The sequence below is a fragment of the Hippoglossus hippoglossus genome, chromosome 13 (assembly GCF_009819705.1).
Source record: "Hippoglossus hippoglossus isolate fHipHip1 chromosome 13, fHipHip1.pri, whole genome shotgun sequence".
Classification (NCBI taxonomy): domain Eukaryota; kingdom Metazoa; phylum Chordata; class Actinopteri; order Pleuronectiformes; family Pleuronectidae; genus Hippoglossus; species Hippoglossus hippoglossus.
Genome location: NC_047163.1, coordinates 27312840 through 27332031, shown reverse-complemented (window position 1 = coordinate 27332031; position 19192 = coordinate 27312840). Strand labels below are relative to the sequence as shown.

At 42.3% G+C, this 19192-nt stretch overlaps 2 protein-coding genes across 2 annotated transcripts in view; both read left to right on the top strand.

Annotated features, from left to right (window-relative positions):
• lrrc75a (leucine rich repeat containing 75A) overlaps nucleotides 1-7920 on the top strand; it is a 60759-nt gene extending 52839 nt beyond the window's left edge. Inside the window, exons 4-5 of the mRNA XM_034603774.1 lie at nucleotides 842-1115; nucleotides 2430-7920. Of these exons, the coding sequence (XP_034459665.1) occupies nucleotides 842-1115; nucleotides 2430-3023 (868 nt within the window). The 3' untranslated portion in view covers nucleotides 3024-7920. The remainder of the gene's footprint in view (nucleotides 1-841; nucleotides 1116-2429) is intronic.
• A 1813-nt stretch (nucleotides 7921-9733) lies between these two features.
• Nucleotides 9734-19192, top strand: crk (v-crk avian sarcoma virus CT10 oncogene homolog). Its single transcript, XM_034603799.1, has 3 exons — nucleotides 9734-10282; nucleotides 10916-11505; nucleotides 15464-19192. The coding sequence occupies exons 1-3, from the start codon at nucleotides 10063-10065 to the stop codon at nucleotides 15599-15601; spliced, it is 948 nt and encodes a 315-aa protein (XP_034459690.1). The 5' UTR covers nucleotides 9734-10062; the 3' UTR covers nucleotides 15602-19192.

Genomic DNA, 19192 nt, shown 5'->3' with positions numbered 1-19192 from the left:
AAAATGTATCTATCTACTATCACAAAAATTTGTGTCTGGTTGTATGTGGAACGCATATCTCGCAAACAGTACAGTACCGCGTTTGGTACAATTTGGACATGTGATACATTCAACATGAATAAAATTTGAATAAACAGACGACCAGCACTCTGTGGCAGTCAGTGTGGGTGGGGCAGTGTGCCTTCAGTCTACGGACTGTGTTGAACATTTTTTCTTTAACATCCTCAAATGAACTACAGCAGTGATCAAAACTAGCGGCATGTGGCCAATAATAGCTGATACAGACATTCAAAGGGGTCGCAGGTGCTAATCTCCGTCATGGCAACAATATCCATAGAATCACATCCTCGTCTTCAAAGTAAAAGCACAACATACATTTTGTTGCTGCAATGCTATATGTTCAGCTGAATTACATAGCTTTTATTTTGAAGAGTTGTGAACTTGGGTCTGAATATTTTGTCACTTGTTTAACAGACCTCTGAAACAGCTGACATGCAATGTATGAAAAAAATAACACCAGTTCAGTAAATCATTCAAACTTATAAATGAACCACACACAAAGAAAATTCAGTTTCATCTTATTAGACTGTTTATAAAAAGTTCTTCACTCATCAAGCAAACACAAGAAGTGACATTCTATTAGAACTGTTTGAGGAGCACTCACTAATGACAAGGAATAATTCTGAGCATTAACACAGGACAAGAGAACAGCCCATTACAAACAGGCAGAAAATGATCCAATAATGAAGAAAAATCATGTATGAACACACATCAGAAAATATCAGCATCAAACCAACACAATTACTAGTGACATTAAAAATGTTCATGTGTCTGTCTCCAGCCTGAAGGCGGTGCTGTCAGCCCCTCTGTCCAGCGGGGCATTGGATCTGTCCGGTATCCCTCTGGTGGCTCGAGACATGGAGCGTCTGTGTGCACACCTACAACGCCATGCGTCCACGGTGGCCAGCATGGAGCTGGGCTTCACCGAGCTGACGGACGAGGCCTTCCTCCTGCTCCTGCCCACGCTGGCTGCCCTGCCACATCTGGAGACCCTGGCACTGAATGGAAACAGGCTGACCAGAACTATTCTGAAGGAGGTCACTGATGCACTGAAGGTCGGGGAGTCACCTATCTTTTAGATTTCTATTTTTAAATGTACTGATAATATGTCATTACAATATAGTATTGTTGCTTGTAACCCTGTGTGTACTAAAGAGCAAAAACCTTTGGAGAACAATTTCAGGGAACAATTGATTTCCTACAACCTCCATCAACCACGCACTTTATGTCCACAGATACCACAGAAATGAAGGTCACAAGAGCCACTAAATCAAAAGTCAGAAAAATATGTTATCCTAGAAATCATGCACAGCTTGGTCCCACCACTTTATTCTCTCTGAGCCTTAGGGTGACACAATGTAAGATTTGCTCTCAGCTATATTCGCAAACACCAGGTCGGAATCTGTCCCGTATCCTTTGGCCTCTTTTAGCTCTCGGTTTCTTTTTTCCACCGACAATGTCCTCTTCAGTTACTTAAGTGGCTCTGACATGATGTCCACACTGAGAATAGCAACTAGTTGTTTCCTATATCTAGCTGGTAGCTCCGGCTCTGGTTTTTGGTGTGTGACGTTTTCTGTAAATCAAGTCGTACACTTCTAGCATGACACGCCAGAGTTACATAGTGTAGCTACAAGCCTCCAGATTTTGAAGCTCTTATTGTAAGGTATAAAAACTACCTTTTAGGATATTATGTTTAAAACAATATGTTTATAGTACAGAACACTAAAATAAGTCAATTTTAGGTCAGTATTGGCCCTTTAAATATATTTAGATACTAACAAGACCCTGAAACTAAAGTTAGGGACTAAATTGAGTACTAAAACGCATTTATGACAAATGCATCTGATGGCCCAGTACTTCCTACACGTTCTAAAATATTCTACCTCCAGAGTAAAGGTATTTGTGGCACCAGAAAAATGCTAAATGAAGTAAACTTGGCTCCTCAAATCAATTCCTGACTTCCCTGAGATTTTGTATGTTCCCTAGGAAATTGTGGAAATTCCCTAAAGATTTTAAAAACATTCCTGTAGGCTGTACAAGTCTACACATACTAAATCAAGGTCTTTGATTGGTGTGCGTGTTTGTCTGACTTGGCAGTAGAGAGAAGGCAGGAGGAGAGGGGAGAGAGGCTGGGAAGATATGCAGCAGAGGTCTCTCCTGTCAGACTCTAATTCACATTCACTTTCAGCTGTGCTAGCTACGAGAAGAAACACTGAGGAGTTTCGCTCCATGTGTCATGCAGGCACCTCCTGCATTGCAAGTGTGTGAAGCTGGTACATTTGGACAATCCTATTGATCTTATTTGTTTGCAGTTATTTACTTAAAATAAGACGATGGTGATCAGTTTGTTGATATTTTGTTCCCTGTAGGATCCAGGCAGCTTCCCCAGCGTGACATGGATCGACCTGGGCAACAACGTTGACATCTTCTCCCTGCCACAGCCCTTCCTGGTGAGCCTGAGGAAGCGCTGCCCCAAGCAGGGCAACCTGCCCACCATCCTGGAGTTTGGAGAGAGTCAGGCCAGCGACCCACCTGAGAGACTGAGGGGCCTCGAGGAAGAGGAGGAGACGGATGACACAAACCGGACAGAGAGCATGGGCGATCTGCGGTCGGAGGTGGAGGAGGAGCTGGATGGCGAGATGGAGATAGAGGAGATGATGGAGGAGCTGCTGGACTTCGACAGGGAGGTGCAGGGAAAGGAGGATGAGGAAGAGAGCATGTGGACAGTGCAGGAGCAGAGGAAAATTGGTAGGGGGCGGGGGAGGAGAGAGGGGGAGGAGGGTGGGGAGAAGGAGGCGAAGAGGAGAGCGCAGCAGCCGGGGAGGAGGGCTGTGATGGCAGAGGACGATGACGACACGCAGAGCCACTCCTCCTCCAGCCAGTCGCTGCACTCCTCCGGGGCCGTTGAGCCAATGAGGGTGGAGGAGGACGACTTGACCGACCAATTGGACCACTTGACCTGATTGCTGCTCCACACTCTGGTAATACTTCCCCATCCTGTATCGAGTCTGTTGTGACAGGACACGAGAGAGGGTTCCTGCAGAGGCCAACGGAGTGTGCTCAAAGTCAAACAGGCTGCAGCGGTGGCAGGATGTGATCCAAAATGAACACGCCACTCGATACTGCCTCCACTGATCTGATTCTGGACGAGCTGTTGCTGAACCCTGGTGACTGTAACATGAGGAGACAATCTCCAACAGGACATCAGCTTTATCCTAACTGTCTGTTGTTTCATCGACTGAAAATGCTTATACCTAGACTAGACTGACTAATTATATCACGTGAGGCTTTTATGTATAGAATGATAATCTTTATTCAGGTCCTTCCTCCTGGTAACCCTGGTAATACCTACATGTGCCTGTAACACTTCCCATAACTGGTAGAGAGATTTCAAAGAAAATATAGAAATGGAGACTCATACAACGTAATCAGGGCCCTTCAATCTTTTGAAAAAAAAATGATTTGCCAAAAAAAACTAGTGGAAATGTTTAAAATATTTCCCTCCCACATCCAGCCAGATGGAGAAGAAAATCGACTGGATTCAATAGTCAGGCCAACAAATTTGTAGAAATCCGTTGCTACTCAAGAAACGAGCAGATGCACGGTCCTCTGGTGGAAGACAAGTGCAGCGAGGATGAAATTAGTCAGCTGAAACCAAAAGAAGTAAACAGCTTGTAAGGCTCAGTGGTCTTATTGCTATGTGTCCCAAAGTCCTGGGGGGTCCAGCTGAAATATTTAGTAGCCTTTCTCCTCATAATCTAGGTCATGTGTCACTCCATGGTACTGTACACTACTGTAAATCACATGTTTACAATGCAGTGTCTTTATATAGGCCGCAGATATCTTTATGTAGTATGTAGCTCTCACCCAGTAAGTGCTTTCCCTCCATGTGTCACTTATAGTCCATGCAAAGCTTTAAGAACTAACAGTATTTTTGGATGTACAGTGCATAGTACAGTATATATGTGTATATACACTGTATATTCAGTATGCAGTCATTTATATTAGCCATTTCAAGAGGAACACCGCACAATTCAAGGAACCATATTTGTTATTTTTGTGGTCTGGGTTTAGTCATATGTGTGTGCATGAGTAATACTTCAAACCTGGGGGTGAAGCTGAGCCTCACTCTCCAAGGAACCCCATTGGAAAAGGTTGTATTGATATGGAAAGTAGGATTATATTAAGGCAGAGAATATTAACTTCCCATAGAAGCTCATGCTCAAGCAGTTTAAAATGTGTGTAAAAAAAGTGCGTATACAGTTTATGCTTCTCTGCAGACAGCTGTCCCGAGCACTAATACGCCTCAGCCTGTGCAGCCGTTAACGTGTGTGGCATTAAAAATGAAGGCGCCTGTGAGGCTTTGCTGTTGCATCACAAATCTTCACCTCAGCTGACTCCACCATGGAGGCTGGAATAATGCCTGAGTACAGGGGGTGTGTGAAATAACACAAACACTGGGCAGTATCATTCAGTGCAATACAACAATGCCAAAAACACAAGAGTTCACTACACCTATTTTACACTCGTTTGTAATGAATATCATCAAAAAACAGAGCTGTTGAATTGTTTTGTATTATATATTCAGGTGTTTGTGTATATTTTACAGGGCCCCTCCACTGATTTTACATGTGATGCTCAGTGTTGTAAGAAGTACCTCTCTCCTCCGCCTATGAAAAATGTCTATAATATTTTCTGTCACTAGAGGAGCTCTCTTGAATCTGAAAAAGTAACCATGACGATGCTATGAGGAAAGAAATCGAACCAGCGTGTTGTATGATGTGTTCTGCTCCAAATAGACAGTGAACATATACACACACACTAGTGCTGCAACTCCATAGTAAAATATGTTTGGTTTTGTACTTTGTCTGTATATTATGGATTCATAAATACCCACTAGGGGGCAGTTCATGCACAGCAGATCCGTTTTTCCATCCATCCGCTATCTATATCGCTTATCCTTTGAGTGTTGGGGTGGGGGGGGGTGAAACTGATCCCAGCTGACATGAGGCAAGAGAGGAAGTACAGGTCACAATTCAATGAACCATCCACACTCACATTCACCCTTATGGGCAATTTACAGTCTTAAATTAACCTAAGATGCATGTTTGGACTGTGGGAGGAAGAGTATCCAGAGAAAACTCACGTAGGCACAGGGAGAATTATAGAGGAACAATACAGTTCGATCCCAGTGGGTTAGCAACAATGTTATCCACTGCACCACCGTGCCATCCAATTATCCACTTTTGCACAACATAAACAGAAGCCACGACGACTCGATAAGGGAATCGTATTGTCGATGTTGAGCTCACGCCAGAGAAAATGACAGCTGTGACATCGTAGATGGTATTACATGTGGACGAGCTTCTCTTCTGCCATAGTCGTAGTGATCCATAACTGCTGCTAACCTATCTTTCTGTTACTGCCCCCCACTGGTCATGTGATGAACTGCTTTTTATAGATACGTCGCATAGCATTGGGAACCAACACACCCAAGAAAAGCCATGATGTTAACACAAACACAGTATCAGTGACCTTGGAGAGAGAGAGCATTGTTTACATATGGGGTTATACCCATATTTAATCTCCATTTTCAATCTCTCTATGAAGACATTTATCATTTTGACCTTGGTTGTTCACATGACAAGTGACAGAAATTGTTTTGTAAAACAATGAAAAGGGAAAATTTTGAAAAGTTCAAACCCATTGACCCACATAGACCACCAAATCCTAATGTCGAAAGAGTGTGTGTGTGTGTGTGTATGTGCGTGTGTGTGTGTGTGTGGTGGGTAGGAGGGTTCCTGACCCTTTTTGATCGTCTGAGCCTTTCTGACAGATTATACTGACGCCTTTAAAGTCAGGAAACCTCGGCCTCTGCTTTTCAGGATCAGGACAGTCCCCCTTTAAAAAATGGAAGTTGTTGCTTATTTATGTGAAATGAATTAAAACATGCCAGGTGTTACCCGTCAGTTTATCAGCTTTACTTTAGCTCTATAGAATTGCACATGTCTTTGTGGAAAGGTCAGGTACACATGATGAGAATCCAACATGTGGAGCTATATGTCTTAACAACTGATTTGCATTAGTAGCACTGGACCGAATGATGGCCAGACTATTTTATTGAAACCACATTCTGACAAGCAAAAATTATCGAGTTTGTACTTGATTCATTCAACATAAAAACAATGTAAATCACAGGCTGTGTTATAAAATGTGTAATTTAAAGACTAACATCTAAATGAAGATACTTTTTTGAATGAATTTAAATTAATGTGCACAGACTATGTAGGAAATCAACTGTGCATAGCGAAATACTTTTTTTGGCACATTTTAAAATATTTATATAATCATTAAAAAGATATATATTAAAAGTGATCTGAGCCTACAAGTCCATGTAAAGCCTGTGCAACAAGGTCTTTTAACCAACCTTGTATGGTCTGTGTTTTTCATTGAATGTATTGTGATCCTAATATGCAGATGTTCATTACGTGTTCATTACAAGAAGAATCTTCCCTTTAATCTGCAGCAGCTTCACACAGAGCTCTGAGCTTATGCTGCATTGAGATGGATTTTACACACAAGTCATTGTGTGTAACCCTTTAAACAGAGAGTAGACGAGCCACCGTGCTCTATACAATCACCGGCAGCATCACACATGATTCATGTGAGACACAGGAAGAACGTCCTTGTAAACCACAGTGATTATTAGCATTTGGAGCTATTGTATGAAAGAACGTCAAATACTGATTATTAAGTAATGAGTTCATATTGTGATTTAAACGTTTGTATATCATGTATGGTGGATCAGAGTGGATCCCTGGTTTTATAGACAGGTTCTCAGGTTCACTGCAGACAGACAGTGTTGGTCAGTGGAGATGAGAGGGATGTGTACATGCTTGTTAATGTGCGGAAAACATGCACTTGTCTGCTTTCATATTAAGGTCATGGCAAATCAAAGCGAGGACATCACTACTGGAACTAGGCCGATGTACGAACACAGACTGGGCTTTTAATTTGTAACCTTTGATCCATCACTCCATGATATGAGGGATTCAGTGCAGTTTGATCTTACACTGACATCAAATTTAACTCCTGCAGATATTTTGATATGATTCCACACACGTGTGAATGACCATGGTTTATTAAAATGATTCCCTGGGTTTCAACAAGTCATTTCATGGAGATAAAACACTGATTAAGAATAAGAACCCAGTAAGAATCAAGTGTCTGAAGATGCAAACTCTTGTGTTTGTACCTGTTAGTGAGAATATTGAACAAACAATCTCACTTGATTCACTTTTACTTATTTCATTGTAACTGTATTTATCATTTGCTCCCATTGTAGCCATGTGTCTATTGTTTGAGTCGCTGCTTGTCACCACACGCAGTGGGACCACTCCCTTCATATATCGCAATGAGACATGAGATCAACATGTTGTTTAGCTGCACTGACTGAGCAGGAATGAACTATGGATGCTATTAGTGACTAGAGGATGCGGAGCTGCCGTGCACGTCTTGCCCTATGAGTGATGTATTGTGAGATGTAAAATAGAAACTAATGTGATTCCGAAGGCGCGACTGTCTGTGGCCTTGGATGTTTTCTCCCCATGAGTCTTTCTTCTATATATATTCTATATTCAGTATACCTCTCAATTACTCTCTATACAGTACCTTCCTCTGTCGCTCACCTTTTTCAACAGCTCCCATGAATCTTTTATTTTCAAGCCAGCTTACTGAGACAATACAACAGAACAAATGCTCTGTGGATTGCTATATAGGCCAACAGTAGGTGACACTGTACAACCTAACCTTTTCTGTTATGCCATGGATCTTGCCAATAAATTCTGTGATATAAAAACATATCCTGTTTGGGTTTTTTTTGTGTTTGACTGTGACGACTGCTCCAGGTCTGTTCCACCCACAGCAAATGTTTGGATTGTATGTGTCAGCTGCATCCAGTGTGGAGGCCCGGAGAGCAGCACAAACTACCCAGGCCTCAGCGTGGAGGAGCCTCCACCACCACCTAAACACCTGCTTTTTAGTTTTGGATTGTTTCTGCATTTTTCAAGGTAATGTCCTGTGAGTACAGCATTTTATCAAATGTAATAATAGTTCAGTTAAACACATATTGCAATGGAGCATTTTGTTTCCCATTGTTTAACTTGGTTGTGTGTTTATATTACATTAATGACTAATGACCAAATATTTTTTTATAGACATTGCACCAATCCAGAATTCATGCAAGCACATGGTTAGTTTTTCTCTGAGACCAGAAGACCAGTGTCAGACAACCTGGTACAGGAGTCTGCATGGTGTATTAAGGAGCTTAAAAACAAAACAAAACAAACAATGACTCCCTGACTTCAGAAGACATTACATTGAGTTACTATTTTACCTAACCCTAACCCTTACCTTCAAAATCCTGCTGTTGGTTTCTAAAACACTGAATGGTCTAGGGCCAAACTATATTTTGGATCTACTGATAAATTATGAACCATTCAGACCCCTCAGGTCGTATGGAACAGGTCTGCTTTCTAAGTTCAGTTTCTGTGCTCCACATTTGCGGAACAAGCCCCCCAACTCTTAGCTGTTTTAAATCAATGCTGAAAATGTCCTTTGCCTCAGCCTTTTATTAAATCATACAATAAAATCATACTTTAGCTGCACTCCTATTTTCACTCTTTTATTTCTTATTGTACTTATTTTTTTTATATTCTGTATTCAACTCCTTTCTAACTTTTAATTTCTTTTTAAATGTGCCTTTTTTTGTATTGTCTTATGTCGCTTTTACAACTTGTCATGATGCTTTTTATATTTTATGTAAAGCACTTTGAATTGCCTTGTTGTTGAAATGTGCTATACAGATAAACTTGCCTCACCTTACCTAACCTTACCTTATCCTAACCTAAAGTTAAACCTAAACCTAACCCTTAAAACATGTCTTGACCTTAGAATTTAATGATTTACATTATTTGCAAGTCTTCAAAATGTGCAAACAGATTTTGGTACCCGCAAAATAGGTAATACCTAGACCACACCCATGCAAACAATTCTTCATTTATCATATGATTTATTGTGGACAGAGATGGTGGTGTTAGGCATCAAACCACAACAGTCAGGTGTGGACAACACTGATACTGGAACGTTTCATTTGTTTTGGATGGTCCTTGCCTGACATCTAGTGGAATGTTTTGCAAAGTGCAAATGTGCCGTTATAAACTAGGCAGGTATGTAGTTAAACACATGATGGAGAGAAGAGCTTGACACACACATGTGAGGAGTGTGTGTCTGCAGCAGAGCAGCACATGGGGTGTGAGACACACTTTACATTTCACAACAACACACGTCACACACATCATGACGGACAGGTCAAACAGAGACAGTCAGACCCGGAAACAGTGGTTTACTGGGTTTATCTCCAAAATAAAAGCAAAAGAACATAAGCATAAAAAAGGAAAATATAGACTATTTTATTGGATGGGAAACGAAACAAGCGTAATATTAGAATATTTAGGAAACTTGTCTCTCATGTTTAGACTCTGATTGGTTTAAACTTGTATTGTGAGGATTATTGTCTCGTTTCCCTTCATACGGAAGTGTCGCGTTACTGTCCCCCAGCTTGACCACGTGCGTCTGGCGCACATAACTATCGCGTCACATCCGGCGAGATTTGTCTTTTTTTGTTTTCCCGTATCCGCCATTTCAGTTTTTGAAGTTAGTTGTCATCGGCCGCGGTGTAGTAGCAGGAATTGTGCGGCTCAAACCTCCGGTGAGACGAACAGGGCAGAAATCTGCTCTCAGACCAGACTCCGGTGCTTTGTGCTTCCTGGTGGAGTCGGTGTGTCGGAGATTTGATGTCCAGACGAGCGGCTGCGGATGTCTCCTGTTTACTGAACGTGCTCTAGGCGCTAAAGTTTTTGTATGAGTTGAAGGCTCCGCTCGTGGATAACGGGAGGGAGAGCAGGGAAGGCCCGGTGAAGCCTCGGCTTTGGAGTGGTTATCATGGCCGGAAATTTTGACGCGGAGGACCGCGGCAGCTGGTACTGGGGCCGGCTGAGCAGGCAGGAGGCTGTGTCCCTGCTGCAGGGGCAGCGGCACGGCGTGTTCCTGGTGCGGGACTCCATCACCAGCCCTGGCGACTACGTGCTCTCGGTGTCGGAGAACTCCAAAGTCTCGCATTACATCATCAACAGCATCAGCAACAACCGGCAGTCCGGTCCAGGTAAGAGAGCAGCGGGCTGTGGAGGCGCCTCTGTGGGCTGGAGATGCTGATGCGACCACTCTTGCATGACTTGCACCAAAGGCGGTGCGCAGTGGGGTCCCTTCTCCTCCCTCCTGAGTGGAGGATACAGCAGGCCAGACACCCCGAAACACGTGCTGATGTAATGATGGCTTGTTAGCAGACAGACACACCTCTGATCAGGACGCTCACTAGATGTTACACAACACGGTGTCTCAGTAGATCCCACTGATGCACGTTGATGGGCGGTGTGAGTGTAGCAATGTGTGGACTGGTGCACCATTAAAATGAGTCTCATTCACCAGCTGACCCCGGAAGAGTTGTAAATGTTTCAAAGTCAGACGGGATTGAACAGACTTTGACCAGATATTGTCTCCTGCCTGTGCTGCAGCAGAATGTCTTTTTATTTCCTCATACCTTTTCAGAGATGCAGTGCGCTTTATTGGAAGGAACAAAATGCAAAATAAGGAAACAGAGATCCTTGTCATTCTGGAAATCACCACCATCACACGTAGTTACAGAAATAAACAGGATTCACATCTGACACATTTGAACATGCTGAAGTTGGTAACTTGTCTCTCTGACACCTCTTCCATCCTCCCTTGTTTTCATCAGGTTTGGTGCATCCCAGGTTCCGTATCGGTGACCAGGAGTTCGACGCCCTCCCCGCTTTGCTAGAATTCTACAAAATCCACTACTTGGACACCACCACCTTGATAGAACCCATCAACAAGTCCAAACACACCTCCTTCATCAGCGTGGGCCCTGGCGGAGGCCCCCCACCACGCCTGGAAGACGAGTACGTCCGAGCACTTTTCGACTTCCCTGGCAATGATGAGGAGGATCTCCCGTTCAGGAAGGGTGACATCCTCCGCGTTCTCGAGAAGCCAGAAGAGCAGTGGTGGAATGCCCAGAACTCAGAGGGCCGGGCGGGGATGATCCCTGTGCCGTACGTGGAGAAGTACCGACCGGCGTCTCCCAATTCGGTGGCCGGGCCTGGCGTGCCTGGGGGGCCGCCGGGAGGGATGGGGATGCTAGGGAACTCTGACGGCTCCACGACTCAGTCCAGCACTCCGCTTCTGGGAGACCCCAGCCAGTACGCCCAGCCCACCCCTCTCCCAAACCTCCAGAATGGACCTGTGTTTGCCAGGGCCATACAGAAGAGGGTGCCCAATGCTTACGACAAGACAGCCCTGGCTTTAGAGGTAAATATGGAGGTGTTGTGTTTCGCTTTGGCTCCAAGCATCCTCTTACCATGATGTAGGAGTAGCCCTGTAAAGTTGATCAAGTCTGAGCTCACGTTTTTTGATGCTTTAGATTTTTTCTTCTGCATTTGTTGAGCAGGAATCAAGGTCAGAAAATACTCATTCAACCCTCTGTGTAGTTTTCTCAATAATCTATAAGCGTCATAATAACTCTTCTTTAGAGATCAGTGTAGTGACAGTACAGTTAATCTGTTAAGTCTGAAGAGGCTTCAACATTCAGCAAAGACTTGCTTTTGCGTTCATGGTACCTTTTAACAGTAAAAGATAAAAGGGTTTCCCAGATATAAAAATTGCCATTGAGCTCTGCTCCCGGTAGCTGGACTGTTAAAAGTGTCCGGAAGCGAGAGCGAGGCTCCCACGGAGCAGGTCGTTGGGGGAAGGAAATAGTTTGTGTTTGGGAACAGGACCATTTCCTTTAGTCTCTGTGAAGCCAGGAGTCCAGCTGAGCCTGGAGTTTGACTGGGAGACGGAGCAGTTGCTGTGTGCTCATGTCTCCTTCCCTCCCTGCTGGACATTACTGCCAAAGATACAGATCCCTCCTTTGTGTTTTCTAAACTGTACCGTCATTTCTTTTTGCGGAGTCGAACCACTGCTGCTGTTTGAACTTTACTTAGTCCCACCTGTCATGTAGATCCTGTGTAGAGTCTGGGCTAGTTTCTAACACTCCCACCTGTGGCAGACTTTTCTGGCTTTGACCTGTGTGAGGCTGCTTGTTTTCTCAGCTCTAGTTTTCCAGTAATGACTCAGCACTGTGATACTGGACAGTTAATAATTAGCTCGAGTTTCTTTGTGTCGTCTTCAGTAAACCCACCAATCGTGAAGATTAATGTTCAGCAACTGAAACTAACTTGCCGTCATATATACATGTAATCCTTGTTTCATATGAATTGATATGTTCTACTACATGTTTTGTAAGTTTTAAACGAAACTTTTCAGCATCATAAAGTTGTGACGGTGGTTACAGACTTTTATAAAAACTGGATATTGATTTATTTTTAGATCTGTGAAGATGAAATCCGTGCATATAGTTTGAAATAAAGGCAGTGAAAATGTTGACAGACACCTGCGATTAAAATCAGTCCTAGTATAGAGTAGTCCTACAACTAATTTCTAAAAACAGATTCTGCGTGTTGTGAGTACGAAATCTGTAGGCGAGGGACAAGAGTTATGGGCCAGAAGCCTTCTGGTTTCTGTATCTAGTTTGACCAACCACGTTTGAGCAGGCATTGGGTGCCTGCAGGTAAACCGTCCATGTGGCGAGCAAAACTAACAGACCCTTACAAAAGTTATTCAGTTAACTATGACGTAAACACTGACAGTCACAGCAAATCTCCACATTTAAACAGCTGGAACTTTTCGGTTTTAAGATTAATTTGAAGTCTCTTCATCCGTAGAATGATGACTACCACTGTGAAGCTTTTCGTGTTGAATTGGAGCTGTGCCAAAGAGGTGTTGGATCAGCTGTGATAATTTCTAGGCCTCAGTTTGTGGTGCTGCTTTACGTGACTGCATCTTGTTGTTTGTGGTGTTTAGTGTCTCCCTATATTCTGTACAAACAGGGATCCAAAGTAGCAAAAACACCCTACATAGTATTTAGTGATGGATTACAATAACAAGTAGCTGTGATCAGTGTGTGTCAAATGGCTGTGGCTTGTTGCATAATGATGATAGGGTCTGCCTACTTGATAATAGCCAGAGATGACCTGAGCCAACATGCAGGCAAGTCAATAGTTTTTCAATGCATTGGTACCTGCTGCCTCATCAATTTCTAATCCTCAGCTCAGTCTCCAGGTAAACTTCTGTAAAACAAACAAAAGAAGCACCAAATTTGCCCTGTCAAAACCCTGGAGCTCCTCCCGAACACAACACTGTTGTCAAAGAGTGACCCACATAACAAACTAACAGCAGTCTTAATTAATGAAATCCACAAGCTGCAGCTGCAGCAGCAAGGCATGCGAGCAGAGTCATGTCGAGTTTTTACTGTCGTGTTGCAGCTGTGTCACCGTTTGGATTGGATTTGAACGAGAATCTCTTCTCACATGTGCTGTTGATATCACATGTGATGGTGAACAAAATATCTTTGAGTTTTTCTCAGACATCAAAGTGAAAACATCCCACAGATCTTTTCCAGTCCATCATGTTTTACTCTATCATTTTCCGACGGTGTCGTCTTAATCGGTGTTGGAGGTGGTTTGCAGTTTTATTAGTTCGTTGTTCGATGGTTGTGTGTGAAGTGTACAGAACTTCTTCATTTAAAAAAAAAATAAAAATACACATATACTCAAATAATTGTATGCAGAAATTTACTATTGAAATATAACTCCAAAACATACTATATGATACCCACATTTTCCCAAGATCCTTAAAGTGAATAAGTCTTTGAATGTTTTACCTTTGTACCCACAAATGGCTCTCTTATCTACCAACATCTCAGTTGACCCTAACATAACATCTCTTTACTAAAGTTCAGTTTTTTCAGTTCTTGGAGAACAAATACCATCCAGTGGAGATAGAAAGTGTCGGTCTGATAAAGAACCACTTTGGAGATGACGCTTGCTACATTTCTTTTACTCTTTTACTCACATTTATAGAACAAATGTTTAAAAAGAATCAGCAGATTAGTCACTAATGAAAACAACAGTATATTCCAGCCCCACACAACAGCAATGCAGGACATTTTATTGCGTGAAATACTAGAAAACAGGAAATCACTGGAGGAGATGCAAAGTATTCACCTGTCAAATGTATCTTAAATCCTGCACTCGTTTTATTTCACGGGCAGCTGTGATGCGAATGCTGCCAGTTACACATTAAACACAGGTGTCAGGGCTGGTGCCAGGTTATCACACTGATACAAGAACTCTTGGAAGATTTGAAGAGCTTTAACCTCTGACTGTTCATTCATCAGTCACAAAGATCTGAACTTTGGAACTGACTGTTGGTCCTTGTTTGCACAGGTTCAATGACACAGGTAAAGCCACTCCTCTGCCTGTGCAGGTCAACTGTAACCATACGTGTGTCCTCCTGACAGCGGGACTGCAGCTAAGCAGCGTTTTCACATCACCAAATATGTTTTGAATAGATTTCCAATCATTTAGTCTGTAAAATCTCGGCTTCAAGTTTCTCCTTTCCTCTGATGAATAGTCCACAATGTTCCATTTCAGCACTCCAGCAACAATTAGTCAATGTAATGGTTCGGTTGTTCTGCTGAATATTAATAACCAGCTTATTGGACGATTGATTAATTGATTTCAGATAAGTTTCTTTTCAAGAGAAATTGATAAATGTTCCCTGGTTTCAGCCAGATGCTTTTGTCATGTTTCCCATTAACATGAACAAGTGCAGTGCCTGTTCTAAACCTGCTGCTTGTCCTGTGTTAAAGCTCTGGAGCTACTTCGGAATTATTGCTTGTCATTAGTGAGTCCTCTTCAAACAGTTCTACAATATACTGTCACTTTATTATTGTTTGTGTGCTGGACGTTGTGTGCAGAGCTTTTTATAAACAGTCTATAGTGCAGATTGAAGTTTGAAAACTTTGTGTTCATCCTACCTGGTTTATCTGCAATGAAGATTTATAGTCGATGTTTTTCATAAAATGAAACCGAATTTGCTTTATTACAGTTCACGTGTTTGGTTTACATATAAGTTTGAATGATTTACTTAACTGCTGTTGTTTTTTCATATATTCCATGTCAGCTATTTCAGAAATCTGTAAGCAACTGAAATATAAATTAAAATCGCACCAAACTCTGCACTGCCCTTTCTCTGGAAATGTACAGCTTTATCTGACAGTTATGTGTTTTAGAGGACAGTAGGTTTTCTATATATTGATTACTTTTACTTCTGCTGTGGTTATTTCTGCACTCACACCTTTCCTCTCTCCCCTCCGTCCATTTAGGTGGGCGACATGGTGAAGGTGACCAAAATTAACGTAAATGGCCAGTGGGAGGGGGAATGTAAAGGCAAGCATGGCCACTTTCCCTTCACTCATGTCAAACTGCTGGACCAGCACAATGCCGAGGATGAACTCAGCTGAGAACGGACAGCAGGGCTGAGACCTGGACACTAGTATTCAACACTTCCTCACCCCTCCCTCCTTTACTTCCTTTTCCACACACTCACCTGCTCTGTCGTCCCCCACGTCTGCTCCAGCTCTTACCTGCACCAAGTACAATTTCCGAGAATGACGGAGAGCTAAAATAAACAGACCCTTGTTGGTCACTTGTTATACAAACATCCTCCAGTTCTACCCCTCTGATTTATCATACCTGCCGTCCTCCACTGCCTGCTCTGACTGACTGACGGACGTCAGAATGGGTCATATACTCCACAGTGGAAACGGAAGATAAACTGCATCTCCTGTTCTGCGGGTATGGCAACACTGTTCAGATCCTCCCCTCGTCATGTCCCTGTCGTGGACACATTATCAACACTCACTCCTCAGGAGACCCGTCGCCACAGAATTCAGCCACTTCCTCTTCCTGTGTTGGAGCCAGTAGATAATGACACTCAGCACAGTGTCATTTTTCATCCTAATCCGTCACCATGTTTACGCCGCTGTAGGATCACTCATGCTGCATCATGTCACTTGGGAATACAGTAACAAGTTGAAGAGTAACAATACACTTCAATGTCTTTTCATCTTGTTTGAAGCTGTTATGGCACTATTATTTTATTTTTTTGCACACTGTTAAGGGAATAGTTTGACCGATTGTGAAGCATGCTTATTCACTTTCTTGAGTTAGAAGAGACACCTCCTGCCTGAACATTAAATATGAAGCCAATAATCTAAGCTTAGCATAAAGACTCAAAGCAGGAGGAAATGGCTTGTTTGGCTCTGAGCGAATCCACCAATCACCACCGTTAAAGCTCACCAATCAGCGAGTTATATCCTGTTTGTTTAGACCAAACAAACTATAAAGTATATTCACACAATTCAGTTTCACAAGTGTTTTGTACCTACTTGTTGGCTGGGAGCAGTTGTCAGGCAACTAGCAGAGAGTAAGTCACTCCACTTGGTGAAGAAGTCAGGCACATAATCACCTGTAAAACATCACATTGTTACTGAGCTAGGCTTCCTGATTCCCCCCACTTCCAGTCTTTATGCTAAGCTAAGCTAACCGTCTGCTGTCAGTTATCATGCAGACAAGAGAGTGGTATCAATCTTCCATCTAACTCTAAAAGAGAAAATGAAAAAGTGCATTTCCCAAAAATTCCAGCTTTTCTTTTTAATTCTGATCTGTTTGTGTCCTCCTAACCGTGCATGTTTGTAGTGAGCTAATCAAACTTGCATTGACACCACACAGGATACAGTCATTCACTAAAACCTGCTATGGCAGTGTTTTTTTTCTACAGTTGCGCCTCATTTTTCCAGACTGGTATTTCCTTAGTGGTAATATCTTCATTCAGGAAATGAAAGAAATAGGGGTTGAGTGCTATTGAAGGTATTTGTAGGAGCTTACAACACCTAATATTTAAGTTCCAAAAACTGGACAGAAGAAATTCTCTGATGTGTTCCCAGCTTACCTAAGCTCAAGGGAATGGTGTTTTGAAGTTTAAAAAAACAATGCATCTACTTTTGTTTTTATTGGACATGAATGCATTATTATTTTTGGTTCAACCCAAGACTGTGAGTGACACACGTACGTAGTGAGACTCAAATGCCCAGACATCTGCAGCATTTTATCACTTGGATAATTAACAAGAGACATCATGTCTCATAAAGAACTGAAAAAGTGAAGTCACCTGGGGGGGAACAGTTAAGAAGGAGCAACCCTAACCCCCCCCCCCCACCACCACCATCATGCCAAATAATAAAAGTGAGACCAGCAACTAGTAGCGAGCTCATGTAGCCACAGCCGTAGAGCAGGCCCCAGCAGTGAATCTATAGGAAACCTTTGTTGAGGTGGAGATGAAGGCAACACTACATTCAACCTCTCTGCTCACCCCATCCACCCATCACCTACAACCACCAAGTAGTCTTTTTGTAAGAAAAAAGAACATATTGCTATGAATTGATGAACTGTGTCATTGTCATTACATGCTAAAAAATATTTGTATTATTATTTTGTAGTTTTCTTTATGGCTGGGTTCGACTGCAGGAAAACAGTTTCAATGTACAATTTGCAAGGGAGTGATTGGCTGCTGGTGCAAAGTAGATCAACTGACTGGGGGTGGGGATGGGTGGGCACATTTGTTTGCCCCCAGCCATCGCAATACCACTTGTTCCAGTTCTGCATCTGATATGCATGAATGAAGTTGAACAGAATGAAAATAGGCTTTCCACCATGTTAGTTAGTAATGTCTTCTTTATATTAGTGCTCTCCATTCAGCTCACTGAGTAATACCTTAGCGAAAACAGACTGCTCCATGTTCAGATCTTGTCAAATGTGTTGAAGAAAAGAGAACGTGGTGTTATTTGGTACCTACCCTTTGTTTTTAACCTCTTCATAATCCCGCTGCCACCTTGCACTATATTCTGTTCTTTTAAACCTTTTCCTTGTGCTTTCTCACTTTTTTAATCCTCTGCCCCTCTTTTATTCAAAGCCTTGACGATGCACATGCCAACGTGGACTTTTTCTTTCACTGTTTTCCCTCTGCCATTTTCGTATCGCCAAGAGATCAGGCAAATCATATAGTACAGACTGCCCTTTTTCTCAAAGGGTTGGAATTCTGTTGAGGTTGAATCAATCTACTTTTTGACACCTGACAATCATCACCCACATTTATCATAACGCATAAACTGGTTTGGATTGAAGCAGGCTGGATGTACAGCTTAGACATTTGCTTGAGTGAAGCTGCTCCACTTTGAATATGATCAGTGAAAACTTGCTGTGTCTTTCAAGTGAAGGTTTCTCTCAGATGTCATGGTTCAGTATTTTTGGCCAGCACAGCATGCCACCCTTAGGTGGCACTGTGGCAACATTCAGAAAGATGGGATCCTTCTGGAAACCATATTCTGCCAGTGTTCATGAGATTTAAGATTATGAAATTAGATTTTTAACAGAATGCACTTAACTGCTTTTACGCAGTGTTTGCATTGACTCTATGCTCTCCTTTTTATGGTTTTCAATGATCCCTGATTGCTCCCACACAAGTTTCCCTGACTTAAAGCTCGGCCTGACATACATCTGTCGTGCTTTCACTTTGTATTTTCAAGTTGGCCATATTCCACACACCCGTGTTAAAAGATTTCTGGTTTCAAAATATTTGGCTGACTTCTTGGAAAAGTCTGTGGTCTAGGAAAGTAACATTTGTGTTTACTGCCAGTTTTTTTTTTTTTTTTTGACAAAGTCCCTTTTTATCTGTGTAGTTGTGATCAAATCAAGCTTCTTTGTCACTCACATCGCACATGGCAAGTGCTTAGCTACATAAATCATTATCTTATAAATTGTGTTGCCAATGAAACCACCAAGAAGTATTTTTTTAGTAGCCCTGCATGAAGTCATTCATTTCCTTTCATAAAAAGGAAGGGGTGTCAAAATGCCAGTGGTAATTGTGTTAATATCAAAATGTGCCATTTTATTATAACACTATATTCTTTCAAGACAATTGAAATTACCTTTTTATTTTCTGTAGCATGTAATGTGTTAATATACTAGTAAATAAAGTCAAACCCATGACAAAT

Bases quoted from the DNA above. Each gene is read 5' to 3' on its own strand.
- crk (XM_034603799.1), top strand. From the start codon at position 10,063: ATGGCCGGAAATTTTGACGCGGAGGACCGCGGCAGCTGGTACTGGGGC. The intron at 10,283-10,915 runs GTAAGAGAGCAG...TGTTTTCATCAG, and splicing joins CAACCGGCAGTCCGGTCCAG to GTTTGGTGCATCCCAGGTTC. The intron at 11,506-15,463 runs GTAAATATGGAG...CCGTCCATTTAG, and splicing joins AGACAGCCCTGGCTTTAGAG to GTGGGCGACATGGTGAAGGT.